The sequence below is a fragment of the Eutrigla gurnardus genome (assembly GCF_963514095.1).
Source record: "Eutrigla gurnardus genome assembly, chromosome: 22".
NCBI classification, from domain to species: domain Eukaryota; kingdom Metazoa; phylum Chordata; class Actinopteri; order Perciformes; family Triglidae; genus Eutrigla; species Eutrigla gurnardus.
In genome coordinates, this window is record NC_139933.1 from 6,465,794 (window position 1) to 6,480,266 (window position 14,473).

At 42.9% G+C, this 14,473-nt stretch overlaps 2 protein-coding genes across 2 annotated transcripts; both read right to left on the reverse strand.

The window, feature by feature from the left end:
* Positions 1 to 286: 286 nt before the first annotated feature.
* On the reverse strand, positions 287 to 10,378 carry chatb (choline O-acetyltransferase b). Its single transcript, XM_084039845.1, has 15 exons — positions 10,223 to 10,378; positions 9,508 to 9,622; positions 8,383 to 8,574; positions 7,675 to 7,793; positions 6,619 to 6,672; positions 6,293 to 6,473; positions 5,229 to 5,406; positions 4,971 to 5,140; positions 4,791 to 4,891; positions 4,564 to 4,692; positions 4,354 to 4,476; positions 4,125 to 4,266; positions 3,798 to 3,860; positions 3,333 to 3,470; positions 287 to 2,406 (listed from the first exon to the last, which is right to left on the reverse strand). Exons 2-15 carry the CDS (start codon positions 9,550 to 9,552, stop codon positions 2,140 to 2,142), a joined length of 1,902 nt encoding a protein of 633 aa, XP_083895971.1. The 5' UTR covers positions 9,553 to 9,622; positions 10,223 to 10,378; the 3' UTR covers positions 287 to 2,139.
* A 663-nt stretch (positions 10,379 to 11,041) lies between these two features.
* On the reverse strand, positions 11,042 to 13,997 carry slc18a3b (solute carrier family 18 member 3b). Its single transcript, XM_084039911.1, has one exon. It carries the CDS (start codon positions 13,336 to 13,338, stop codon positions 11,770 to 11,772), a length of 1,569 nt encoding a protein of 522 aa, XP_083896037.1. The 5' UTR covers positions 13,339 to 13,997; the 3' UTR covers positions 11,042 to 11,769.
* Positions 13,998 to 14,473: the final 476 nt, after the last annotated feature.

The following is a 14,473-nucleotide window of genomic DNA, read 5'->3' on the forward strand; positions in this document are numbered from 1 at the left end:
GGGTCTCTCCCCAAAGACTTTATCAGATGCCAGTGAAAACGAGGCCATCTGTTGGGAGTGTGTTACTGAAGTTGCCGTGCTGCGAACAGACAACCCGATGCCAAAAATGCTTAATAATGTTTCTATTGTAACTAAGAGCATAGCAACATACAAGATGATACGAATGATATCAACATCCAGCCGACAGCACGATATTTGTAGCCATCAAACTGGGAATCATATCTGTTTTGTTGGGAAATGAGCTCGACGGATCATCACGTTGAACAGAAAACACTGACGCTATTGGTTGGTTTGAACTTGATTTAATTTCTAGAATCGATTGCTTCACACCCGACAGTTTTATTACAGCTTAAATTCACAATGTCTTCTATCAACAAAATATTCTTCTAGCCTGAAAAAATAAATCAGCCTTTTGTTGTAGTTTTTTTCCATGATAAACATATGAGTTTCCACTGAACATTCATTGAATATTAACTGTATTGCACTATATTCTCCCTTTCAATGACATTGACAGAACACGTTGATACTATGCTGTAGTTACTGTTACTCTGTCTATTGCTATAACAGCAGGATTTACTCTTGTGGATTACTAGTTACTTACACGTGACAAATATTACATCCTTTACATTACATGTATCACACAGATAAGACGGCAAACACAGATGACATTAACATCAGACGTTAAACATTTATAGAATACTACATTTGGCAGGAAAACACTTTGCATCACTTTAATTTAAGGCGTTTTTGTTACTTATGTGCACCCTTTAACAGTATATTACTATATCATTGTATAAGCTTTTCATGTGAACTTATAAAAATACACTTATATTTAAGAATAAACATGCAATGTGCGTCGCTTCTACTCTTTTCTTGACATGAAATCTGAAATCTGACCTACATGGTTCACATTCACTTTGGCTGATGATTGGTAGATATATACACAACTCGATACAGGACGACAAATATCTTTTCCACCGCTACACACCACTGATTTGATTTGCCTTTTAACACGGAACCACGACAGATTGAACACAATATACCTTCGTAGAAGAATCCAAATCACAGTACACTTTGAATTGACATTGTTTGTCCCACACAGCATGCACGATGTAGAATTAATTTTCATTTTTTATCAAAAATAGTTGATTTAATATTACACAAGCTCCATGCATCTAATGTGTCAATTTGGTAAATTGCACGTATACCCTCACTGCACTTACTATGGTGTTATTGCACAAAACAATACATCCCTCTGTCTGCCTTTAAGTGCAAATTAAAAGCACGTAGCACAGTATTTTAGTCACAAAGTAGCATTGTTTATTTCAGTCTTATTAACTATTGCTATAATATGGAACACAGCTCATCTAGACGACGTCAAATGCACCACTGAAACCACAAATGTTTTCCATCTGCACACATTATTCATAACCAGTCCGCATTCACATCTTTTAATATAAATATCTTAAAGTGCCTCATCAGATGGATTTCACATAAACACAACCTCTTTGGCAACCACATGGTGTCAATAGAATAAATAAATAAATAATACATTTAAAAAAAGATTACATAACTGGCACATAAAAATGGATCTAATAAAATATATAATACAACTGATCCAGTTGGTTGCCAATATGATGGCACACACAATGAAAGGATTATATTTACAGGATGGCATGATTGTTAGAAGTCACATACTTGTGTTTTTTTTTTTTTATATATTTATATATACATACATACAGAATCATCTCATATGTGTGACTACTCTATATGAGGAGTAATCTACATGTAGGATGTACTTCGGGGTCGTCCCTCAGCTCTGATAGAGGAGCTGCCCCTCTTCTCAGTGCTACAACGTGGGCATGGCTTCAGTTTCCTATAGGCAGCAGACCAGTTAGTCTCAGTCTGCCGAGTCAAACAGGGTCATTGTTGGACCCAAATCACGATGATGTCTACACACATCCACAAAAAATAAATAGTTTTCTAGTTTCACATTTTAATATTTACGTCCTATATGTATATATATGAACTTTAAGGCTTTGTTTTTCATTAAAGGATCACTACTGCACACGACAACAAAGACACACAACGGCATCTCAACTACTGAGTCTAAGTCTAAGAGTTGACTCTGATATTGGCTTACTTCCCTGATTTAAGAGGCCGGCCGGCTCCCTGGCTGCCGTCGGCCGGTTTGGGGGCCGCGGCGCCGCTTCTATTGCACAAGTCCCTGATTTCCAGCAGGCCCTCGTTCAGGGCTTTGACGAAAACGGCCGAGCTCGTCTGCGTGTTCTCCCAGAAACTAGACACGCAGAAGAGGACGTGGTCCGACTGCGGGTTGTAACAGGCGCCATAGCCGTTGGGCACCACTGGGCCGTAGCAACAGAACATTTCCACTTTGGTGGGGACCTGGTACAAGTTGGACACGGTCGGGGTTAGAGTTCAGCTCGTCAGGAGAACAAGCTGCCTTTAGTATTTGAGAAAAACAACTTACAATTTGAGTTGTAGCCATTATTGTCAAACCAAAACATAAAGATATTGAGTTTGCAATGTTATAAAACAGACAAATCCTCATATTTGGCTAGTTGGAACCAGGAGATGGTGGCCATTTCTTATTCATAAATGACCCAAAAGATGGATTATTTAAATAGTTAATAATACATTTTCTGTTGATTGAATAGTTAACTAACCCCTACATTTGATTCTATCCAATAAGAAAAAGGTGCTGTTGTGTTATGAGCTCACATCCCACCACATGCTTTAACCCTGCAGGTGTTGGACTTCTGAAACTATGAAACAGACCCCTGACTTCCTTGACGCCTACCGCAGTTTATTTATGTATCTGGCTGCCTATAGCAAAGGATAATAGTTATTAATTTAAGTGTTGGGTTCTGGTGCTGTCAGGAAAGCTAAAGCTAAATACAGAAATGGTCTAATTAAATAAACTCCACACAGGGGGCAATAGAGGAGTCTGGCAGGGTCTCCAATTAAAAACCCTAAAACACACCTAGCCCTCTGTGAGGATCCCAACCACCAACATAAACCACATACTTTATTTAGTCCTGTGTGTTTCTTCCCTGTTTCATTACTAAAGTAGAGTTCTGTAACTCTTTTTGAGATTCCTCTCAGCCAATCAAAGTGAATTTGAATATTAATGTGGTGGATTTTAGACCTGGGCCGTATGTTCTCAAATTTAATTAATGTGTTACATTTGCAGCAAACATCGGCATCAGGTTGCAACACATTTACAGATTCAGCTTGACTTTCTCCACAGAGTCTATCTCTATCTCTATCTCCAACCTAATATGTTAGAATAGAATGGTATCACATGTTACCTGACTGGTAGAGAGGATGAACTGGTTACTGGCCAAATACGTCTCATCACAGAAGATCTCTGGCTTCTCCATGTTGAGCTCCTTTGCCATCTTCAGAAGCCCGAGGAGATGATTGTCTATTGCCATTCCTGTAATAGCCTGAAAAATATATTTTTTACATGGTGCTTGAAGTATTTTCAGGACCTTTATAAGAGCACAGTAGTTATTGACAGTCCCAGTCCTTGTTTTGTGTAGCTGCTAGGTGGATATATACAGTTTTTGTGCTATGCTAAGCTAACCATGCACTGGTTGGAGCTTCATAATCATATTGCAGCTTCTTTATAGACATTAAAGTTATATCAATCTTTCTATCTTACTCAGGAAAAGTGATTAAGTGCATCCCAAAAAATGTCAAGCTATTATTTTAAATCTACATGGAGTGAATATAAGATGTTTTTAAAATTCTGGTGGTTTGAATATACTTACTGCAATTGTATAATTTGTCTGGGCATTAATTGCGTCCTTCAATCTTCTAACTTTTTCTGAATCCTGTTGGAGGAGTGAAACATAATTTAGAGGGGAATAAAAGTAAACGCATGGCATTTTTCACATTCTCCAAATAGAGAACAATGCAGCCGGTAATTTCATTTTTCATAGACCGGTTAAATCTGCGGGGAGATCATCTGTTTGGATGGGAACGCTGAGGTTTGGCGTGGCGACCTGGCTGGTCGCATCTTTCATTTAAGCAGGTGCGGTGAACAGTAATGTGGGAGTTACTCAGTAATTGGGGTCAAAGTGAGAAAAATGACTCACGGTGAAAGTGGCCCTCTCATCTGTCATGGACATCACAAAGGCCAGAGCCTCAGGGGTGGCAGAGCGAATGTTATCGACCCGGCCTTGTTGGAAACGCCGAATGGACGCGCTCTCATAGGTAGACACCAGCCTTTTGTTGCATCTAATGAGATGAATATCATGGCAATATCAACATATTTGGACATATTTATAGCCAAATTGGAAGAAGGCGCTAATGAATGTACTTTACTTGTAAAATGCAAGTTGTAAGGCAACTTGTATGAACGCATCCGGACTCATCTTCTGTTTTTTGATGAATTCTTTCCCATAAATGCTGAACTTGAAAACATCCATGTCGAGGTTATTCACCAGCCTGAAGGAGAAAGCACCGATATGAGACGTGATGTCTAAAGAAATTTAGTTTTTAGATGTTATGTGATAGTTTGTGTGTTGGTCTTGCCTCTGGAGTCGGTCTCCAGAAGCCGCTAAGAGTCCTTGTATGTGTGCGTTGCATTTCCAGAGCAGCCTTCTTGGAGGGGGGAGCTCCCTGATGCTGGACGCTCTCGCCATCTTGGATGGACTCCCAGCTCTGTTCAAGACAACAACATCACCGTCACTGCTCAGCACATTCAGCCAGACGGTGATATTAAGTGTATGGTTATACCCTGCTGCGATGGGCTCACTTACATGTGTTTTATCAGGTATTCGGAGCACTCCACCATCACTATTCCCTCGAATGGTGAATGATCGCACACGACTCCACATATCCCGTCCATCCCTACAACAAACTGAGAGAAGGTGGATGAAGCTCAATGGCCCGGAAATCTACATTCCTGGAGGATTTAAGTGAATTGAATGTAGCCGTACCTGCATGGACTTGTCATACCAGCGGTTGGCCCCATTCTTCTCGCGGCCGCCACCGTGCAGCATCAGCAGGGCCCGGTTGGTGTCGCTGGGGCCCAGGCCGCTGGACTCGTCCAGGCAGACCACACACAAGCAGCTCTCGATCAGAGCCAGAGAGTCCCTGTTAGTTTGATCTGGATGGAGGGAGGGAAAGAGATGAGATATGTCTTGGTTTATATGTTATAAGTTGTTTAAAACCTCTGGAAAGTTTGCAGCTGAGACCTTTTGCTAGTGCATCTCTGGCTTGTGCCCATTCCGTTCTTCCATCCGATGTCAGGACACCGAAAGGGGGGAGCCTCTCTTCAGCGTTTTCTGACATTTTCATGATTTTCTCAAGTTGGGATAAGATCTCCGTCTCGCTGAGCTGCTTGCCGTTTGCGACTACATCCAACACGAAAAACTAGTAAAAAAAATAGATTACAGAAAATGTGTCCTTTAACTATTTCATTATGTGGTGCATCACATGATGAATATGTGTCCTTGCCTGCTGATGGTCATTTCTATCCGAGCTTCCTGTTACCGTGGCACAGTATTTCAACAGCGGAGATAAATTGGACCCTGATTATGGCTGTAAATGGTCAATTGCTATCTAAAATATGGCTCCTTACAATCAGCTAAATACACGACTCAAGGAAGCTCTGGCAGATTCAATCAACAGTAATTAAGTTAACCGCCTGTATCTCCATAGGGACGGGCCCTTATGTGCCACGGACTGAGGGTTCCCAGAACCATTTCCAGGTGAAAGCCTCCGACCGTGCCCTTTCCCCGAGGTAATTTAAAGGCACAATCTGTGAGCTAAATGTAATCCAAATCGTAGCCTTGGACCTAATGCGGGTGGATGTTAGCGGTCGGGGGCTTTATGGATTTATGGATCTCTATAGAGGATTACCAGTAAAAGTCATATGTTGGGGAGATGGCACAGACTACAGATTATAGGCTTGGTTCAGGGCTGGGTGACTGTGGTTTAAAGAAAGACAAGCACTACATCTGTAACACACACTGTATATTCAAATTTGGCACCTAGACAGAATAGATAGTGTTGTAGCCATTTGAGATCCATCCTATACTTTTTTAATTGATGAAGGAATCATTTATCTGCACTAGAGGCCAGTATTGCCACATGTAGTGGTAAATGTGGGGAAAGAAAAATAAAATTAAACACTCACTTTCAACATTAGACTCTGAATATTATCTTAAAACAACCTTAATGTCAAATGAGCAGGGCAGGGTCTCCAGTTGGAGTGTGTTGGAGTGTGAAAAGTTGACCGAGAGGCCGGCGTGCTGACCTGGTTCTTGCACGCCACGACGATGTGCTTCGGCGCTGAGGAGGCTGCATCCATATGGACTTTCAGCGTGTCCGTCTTCAGCCCCGGGTAGCGGTAGGAGGTGAAGAGGCGGTAGTACTGCTCCATGCACAGGGGGGTCCCGGCTAGCTGACCTCGGGCAAAGTCCAGTGGCAGCGCTCGCCTGAGAGACATTATCACATCCATCAAACTACCTTCAGACTCTGACTTTATCATCATAAATTCACTTTCATAGGTGAGGTGGGGATAAAGGGCATGCAGGTGGAGCGTGAGGATGCAGGGAGACGGGTAATCCATTACAAGCTTACGCATCAATGAGGGCATTGTAGTCCAGCACTCCTCCGATCAGACGAGCACCAAATCTTAAAAAGAGTGTTTGAAATGTTAAAACAACAACATGAAACATACACAGCGAACTGACCGGTGATTACAATTAGCCCTCCTCTCATCCCTCAAAGCACAAACGGTAATCACATTATGGAAGCTGTGTGTGTATATCTGTGTTTGTGTGAGCAGTGAACCAGCCTGTATGTGTGAGTGGGCAAATAGGGAAAACACAGAGCCCTGTCAGGCCTTGTGTTGGATGTCATTTGTCTCGGTGTTATTACGTTCAAAGCCAGATCAATACAAAGGAGGCGGCCGCAGTGCACCACACCCCTAAATGAAGCCTGACTAGCAGTCTCTGCGGAGAGCTTTGCCCTGTCACTCCCGATCTAATAAGTGGCTGTGTCAGTAGATTACCAGCTTGGGGTGCTCTGGAACTATTCAGTTAGTGTGGCGTGAGCTGACAAAAGCTAATGTTGAGTTACAGGGCTGGGTGGACTGGTGTAATGTCTGGTGGACCACGGCTCATTTAATAATGGCCAGTGAAACGGCCCAGAGATGATGCCAGTGATTTTCTCCATGTCTGTAATTCAGATCTTAATCGCGGTCTGTACATAAACCCTGTCAGTGGCTGCAGAACTGAGTGATTTACTGTGGACTTTGTGTTGTGATGTTGTAAACCTTTTAAGGACTGGACCCTGATACTCTCAAGCATCTGCAACAAAAAATATCAGCATTCTGGGAGTTTTAATGTTAAGTATTGTTTGTTTTTCAATGGAACTTGGTGCATTTGTGTTCTTAGCAAAGGAGTGAGAGCTGAAATAATTAGTCGATCGACACATTTTTAATCTGCAAAAGTTATGATAATCCGTAAATTGTTCAAGTAAATTATGAGGAAACATGTTTCAAAGTTTCTTCTTCCTCCATTTTTTGTCTTACATGAAAGTTGACTCAATATCTTTGGGTTTTGGACAAAAGATAAAGTTTAAAAACTCTCAGCCCATGCAAACCTTTTAGAAAAGCAGAATCAAACTTCCTACCTGAGGGCGTCTTTCTGATCTCTGAACGTCTGCTTAGGAAACACCATGACAGGACTGGAGTTGACCGGCAGGGCCAACCTGTTGTTCAAGTACATGTCCTCCAGCCAGTAGTCATACACCTAAATAAAAACACAGGGATGCTTTTTTTTTTCTTCTTTTGTTGAGAAATGTGGCTTTGCTAAGTGTTTTGGACTCAAGTTATTACTTTCAGAGTTGAGACCTGTGGGCAACGGAGTAAAAACACATCACAGTGTATCACTGCCAGATGAAAGTGAGTAGGAGAGAGCCGGTGTGGGAGCGTGATAGATTCCACTGAGCTGGATGACTTGTGTTCTGACTGATCACCCAGACGCAGGTGGACAGATTGAAGCAACAAAAGGCTCCAATAAATCTTTATTGCAGGGCGTTTCACTTTCTTCAACTCTTTTATGAACGGGTCATATTTTCTTATTACTTTAGACAAATCTGAGGTCATTTTTATTTTCAGACTAAATAGAGCAGATGCAGACAAAAAACCTGATGCCAATGAGAAATACTGTATTGTAAAAAGGTCAAATCCAATAAATTGGATCATAATGAGAATGAATGATGCAAAAAGTCTTACAGCTGAAGAAAAACGGTTTTGCAATGACTGTATTGAGTTTTCCAAATGAACATGAAGAGCAGCAGTGTTTGTTTTTTTTCTATCTTGCAGATCTGAGAGTTTACCCAGTTGGTCGTCTTGTCCCTCCTCTCTGAAAGCTTCTGCTGGAGAACCTCGCCGACGCCTCCAGGAGCCCCGAACTTTTCCACGATGGCCTTTGTTTTCTTGAACTGCTCCTCCTTCACCAGGTGTTGGACACACTTCAAGTATGTGTCGAGGGTTTGTTTGAGCGGGGGCACAGGGACCTTTGGCAACATCTGATGTCATAAAAAAAAACAAACAAACAAGAGATTGGTATAAATATTCGTTACAAGTCATGAAATGACAGCAGCTGCTCTGCATTTTGATGCCTTTCCCCAGATTCATCGAGAGTTCATTAGTTAAAAGGGTAATTTCCTCTCATCTTTTCTTTGCTTTAATTATTAGAACCTGAGTTAATAATTCATCTTAAATGCTTCAAGGCCTATTTGAGAATACATTCTACAGCCCGCTGGGACTTGAGACACTCTTGTTTTTATAGGGAGGGAAAACGTAAATTGATTATCTTTTCTGTCTGATGTTTAATCATTTGCATAACGGTACTGCTTGTAGCCCAAGATGTTAATATTGACTAGTACATTGGAATGGTAGAATATGTTGTCTAGCTGTTGATCCTGGGGATGTGTGTAGTTTTAAAAAAAAGGTTTTTAGGAAGTCATATGAAGTGTTACCCTGGAAAAACACTCAAAAAGTAAAATAATCCATAATAATTTAAAACATAATCCACCACTGGTTGTATTATGTGGGTTAATTACTGCATAGAATAGTAGATAGGCTATAAAAATCTGAATGGTGAAAGTCCTGGGATCATATTTGCCCCTAGCGGCCAAGCGTGAGTAGCGCTGTCGCTGACCATGGTGCTGAAATGTATTGGTTAGTAGTTTAACCAACTTCAGGACCATGGACAGCGGCACTGCTCTGCGCTTCAACGTTATAAAAGGAGAAGATGGAATGAGAAACATGAAATCAAACAAGATTTTTACACTGAAAACGGTGTCGCAACGCATCGTCTGACGGCAATTTTTGGGGGTGTGCCAGCTACCTCTGTGGGTTACTGGCACACCCTGGCACACCGTGGCCCCAGGTGTGCCAGGGTGTGCCGGTGCCACCCACCTACGCCATTGGTTAGAAAGAATTACATGTTTTCATACTTGGCTGCTTTGGTCTCTGGCCGTCTCTTTCTCCAAAATTGGCATCTTTGCGTTCCACTCCAGTCAAAGGGAATAATGCGGAAACGCTCTCGAGAGGATCTGGGGTCAGTCTTCCCTGCATGAAGCATGTGAAGACATTTGAGAAAGAGGGGGAAAGCCACAAAATACAGTAAATAAAAGTAGGCCTACTGGGCAATGAAGCCACATGGTGCTGTCTGAAAGTGAACCAGCAGGCTTCCATTCGTCATTTTGCAGCCTCGTGCAATTTGCTGCATGCCCTTGAATTCCAGCTGCGTCTCGTCGCTCACCATTACAAAGACACGTCTTAAAAACTCCTTTTATCTGTAGTTCAGTCTTAAAATATATATATACAGTATATATTTCCCCAAAACAAATACAAGTTCAGACAGTAAAGAGGGGAATTGGGTCTCTTCTGTTCAGTGTAGTTTCACATTAAAGTGCATTTTAAAAAGAGCTAAAACATAAAGTAAAATTACAAATATATTAAATCTGTATCACAGGATGCAAGTTCGTTTGCTTGAAATGTTAAACAATTACAACTTTTCAAACCCCATCGTCACAGCAAAGAGGACTTTCACTGACATTAAACTAAATTTAAAGATGCAAAAAAAAAGTGCAGACTCTGTTTCTAAGGTTGTTTTTTAATTTTTTTTAAATCAAACACATACTTGAAAGAAGAATAAACTTACCTTACCTGATCGGTGCGCCACTCGGGAGGTCAGATAAGTGTGAGGAAGTTCACATTGCCTCCCACGTCAACGCAGTGAAAACCCATGTTAGTGTAAAAGCTCCATTCAGGACTTCTCCAACCACTGCCTCGCCTCGCCATAAGGCTGTGACTCCACGTTAATGCGCGCCTTGGAAAAGATGCTGAAGGTGTTCGCGTCTACCTTCCCCCTTGGGGCAAGAAACTCCTCCCATCGAAATCTATTCGTGGAACTTATTATCTGACATCCCCCCCCCCCCCCCCTCCCTCCCTCCCCCTCCTTTCCACATCCGATGATAATTTTAATATAAAAAAAAAGCACCCAAAGGTGCTGTGATAGTCCAGCCGGTGCTCAGATGACGCTTTAGATTGAAAGCCTGCAGTTTGTCAGCCTGATTTAGGCGAAGCACACGTGGAAATTAAATCTGTTTTGCAGTTGCAGCCTCATTTTCTAAACTATTGCACACTTGGATCTGTTGATTTATATGATTCTTTTATATATATATATATTATTTTGTGGTCCGCTCCCTTTCTGCTGTAGTTGTGCTTATTTGTGCAGCGCTGTAACTTAAATTAAACTTTAAAGTAATCGTTTTTCATGAATCACAGGGTGTTTCATAATTGTATCACCTTTCATATTGACATAACTTGTTTTTCTTTTTATTCAAACGTGGTGTTTTAATACTTCTGAAGTGTGAACCACTTTTATAATCTGAATTCATGAGATTTCTAACGAAATATGTTCCGTTTGAAGCTTGAAATAAGAATGAAATCACCAGCGTCACACCGATCCAAACAGAGATTTATTAAAACGACAAGTGATAAATGAATACATATTTATTCGTCTGAAGGAGACTGACTTCATTAGCTACGTCTTGACAAAATGATTCACGCACACACACGCGCGCGCACGCACACACACACACTTTGTAAGAGGTCCACGTATGTTTTAACAATTTACATTGTGCATGTATCCACATATGTACAAAAAATCCATTTATTGAGATACATTTAATTTCAAACAACGATTAAAAAAATGTAAATAAAAAACAGACTTGTTACAAAATTAAAATTCACGATTGTTTCAACAACCTAAAAGGAAAATCAGGCCTTTGATGTGCAAGTAAAAAAAGTTTCTTCAGAGACTAAAAATATAGGCTATTTTTTTTGTGTAAGGGGGGAAATGTGCTGCATATAGTTGGTCCCATATAATCTTGTACGCACATTTATCTATTTATATCTTATTTTCTTTTTTTTTACAATACTCAGTGATGCACACAAATTCAACAGTAGCTGACAGATCTCTCACAAAATTCCAGTTATACGTCCATGACAAACGTTACGTAGACAATGACAGTCAAAAAAAGAAACCATAAACTTTGGAAAGCAGGTCACATCGTGATTTTGGTGATTGGGTGTTAAATATTGCACATCGGTAGTTACATAAAAGTTTAAATAACTGGACTATAACCTGCCTCATCTCCGGATCTCTCCAGGGGGAATGTTTCGCGGTTGAGTGAGCGAGTGTGGCCGGGCTAAGTGTACTCCGTACCGGACGACTCTTCTGACAAGGACCGCTGTGCTCTAAAGTTGTCAAACCCGTTTTCATCTACTGGCAAGCAATTCCCCGCCGAACTGTAGCCCTTCTTTTTAGCCCTCCTCTCCTCCATCTTGATGGTATCGTACAGCCCCTGCGGAGCCTCCTCTAACAGGTTATCTCTCTCGGAGTAGGACGGTTTCATTTGGCACACGTTGCGCAGCAGCAGCAGCGCTGGCGCGTAAAGCACATTGACGAGGCCCATGCCCAAATTGAGTTGTACGAACCCGAGGTTGTGCACTATCTGGCCGGCTACTATGGGACCCATAGCGTACGCGACGGAATAGGAAATATCAGCTATGGCGTAAACGCTACCGTACACCGACACATGACGCACGTCAACTAAAAACGCGAGTGTGGGCAGTAGGGCGGTGTCTACCAGCGCGATGCCGAAACAAATGCCGCACAGCGGGGCGATGAGCTGCCCAAAAGTTTTACACGCGGGCACCGTGCACGAGCTCGCCCCGATGATAACCATACCCAACGCCCCGTAGAACCACTGCAGGTGCGGATGCTTAGCTGCCAGTTTAACCGTTATGTACACGCCGAGGACGTGCGGGAAGAAGGCGGGGAGCCAGGTGAGCCCCATCTGCCACTGCGTGGCGTGCATGGTGGTCTCCATCCAGTTGGATATGGTGGGCTCGAGGAACGCCAGGGGGATGTTGCAGACCGTCAGCGCCCCGGCCACCACGGCTATGTACGGGTCGACCATGAGTCTGTATATGGGGGTGCCGACCGGCATGTTCTCTCTAGTCCTGTTGGAGAACGGCTTGATGACGGTCAGCACCAGGAAGCCGTCCGCCAGGCAAATGCACGCGAGCACGATGAAGGGCACCTTCTTGCCCGCGAACTCGTACAGGACGCCCCCGAACGGAGGCGCCACCAGGCTCCCGAAGGAGATGAACGCCAGGGCGATGCCCAGCGCCGTGCTGCGCTCCGACTCCTCCGTGTATTTGTCGGCTATCATCGCGATGCCGGAGGTGTCCGCGAAGGCAGAGCCGAGACCCTGCAAACTTCTGGCCACGAAGAGCGTCGCGTAGTTCTCCCCGATGGCGAATATGCAGGTGGACACGAACATGACGCTCAGTCCGATTAAGAGTGGAATGTCGTATCCCACCCGGTCTATGAACGTGCCGGACAGCGGGTTCACCAGCAGCTGCAGGATGGCTTTGGACGCGAAAAGCACTCCTATCTGCACGTCCAAGTTGTTCTTGTTACTTTTGTCCTGGCTTGTGCTGTTGGCGGAGGAGTTGGGGTGCATCACGACGTGGACGTGCTCTGACTGCTCACTCTCCAGCTCGGCAAGGTAGTCCGGAATAATTGGCACGATTACCATGTAGAGCATATTGTCCAGCAGGAGAGCCACGCAAACAATCACTAATATGATCCGTCGCTGCTGGTGAGGGTCCTTAATCGCGGTGCCCAGCTGCTTGGTTCTTTCGCCCATCTCGGACAGTTTCACGGCGGCTGATTTGACCAGCCCGGACGATCCTCCTTCTCCATCCATGATGTGCTTCTTTATTATTATAATTATTAAAAAGTAAATCAGAGTTGTGCTTCTCCCGTCTGCTCCCGAGTCTTTCAACACCTCGGATGACTCATTGGTGTTTTCTCCACCTTGATGCGATGCTCTCCGTCCTCACCTCGCCTGTGCGTAAAGGGAGAGGCGAAACTCGGCTGCCTCATCGGTGAAGACGGCTTTCCTCAACGTGTCTTCGCCTCAGCCACATCCGATGTTGTTTCATGATCTCCGGAGAAGTGACGTGCTGAAGTCGTCCAATTTCTGCACCGTGCAGATGTGTCCGATCGCGAATCTTACATGGCAAAGTTTGTTTGGCGCGATCTTTTCTTTTTTTCTTTTTTGGTTTACTTATTTGCAACACCCAAGACGCTCAAAGTCTCTCGTCTCCGTGTCCATGCCTCCAATCACCTGTGGCACTTTTGCGCTCAGCTCCGAGACCACGAGTGACTCCGTGGCCATTGGTGCACATTAACCCGCAGGTTCGGCGCTATTTTAGTTCCTCTTTTTTTTTTTGTCTCCTCTTTTCACCAAGAGCTATGACGCATCACCAGCTTGCCCCCAAGTGGATCCCTTCGCCACTTGCCTCCTTTATGTTAATTTCCGACCATGGCAGCAATCACTTCAACCAATAAGAGCCAATGAGCGCCACATCACAAGACCCCCTCTGCAAGAACCTCGAAGAAAAAGAGGCTTTCTTATTCTTAATGTGTGTGACTCTTGACTTTGGCGTCATTCTTCAATGTCTCTATACATTTATAGACATATACGCACACGAACATATCTGCACTTATACATCTTTACCAACGAAAATCTACCTCATATACCTCATATATTTGCTTTTATATATATATATATATATATATATATATATATATATATATACATATATATATGCAAATCAAAAGAAGACTTTCAACATCACTAACATAAATAAAACAGCTATAAATTCCCTTCTCACCACTGAGTCTCCATGAATGTAGATGTGGCCCATTTCTATATGGAAATTCAAATATGAAAAAGTCAGTGCATGTGCATTAATTTGCAGTTAGTTTACTATCTAAGCTTCTTTTTTTTTAACCGTCCGCTGCAGGAGCTGAAAAGATTTCAGCACCATTACATT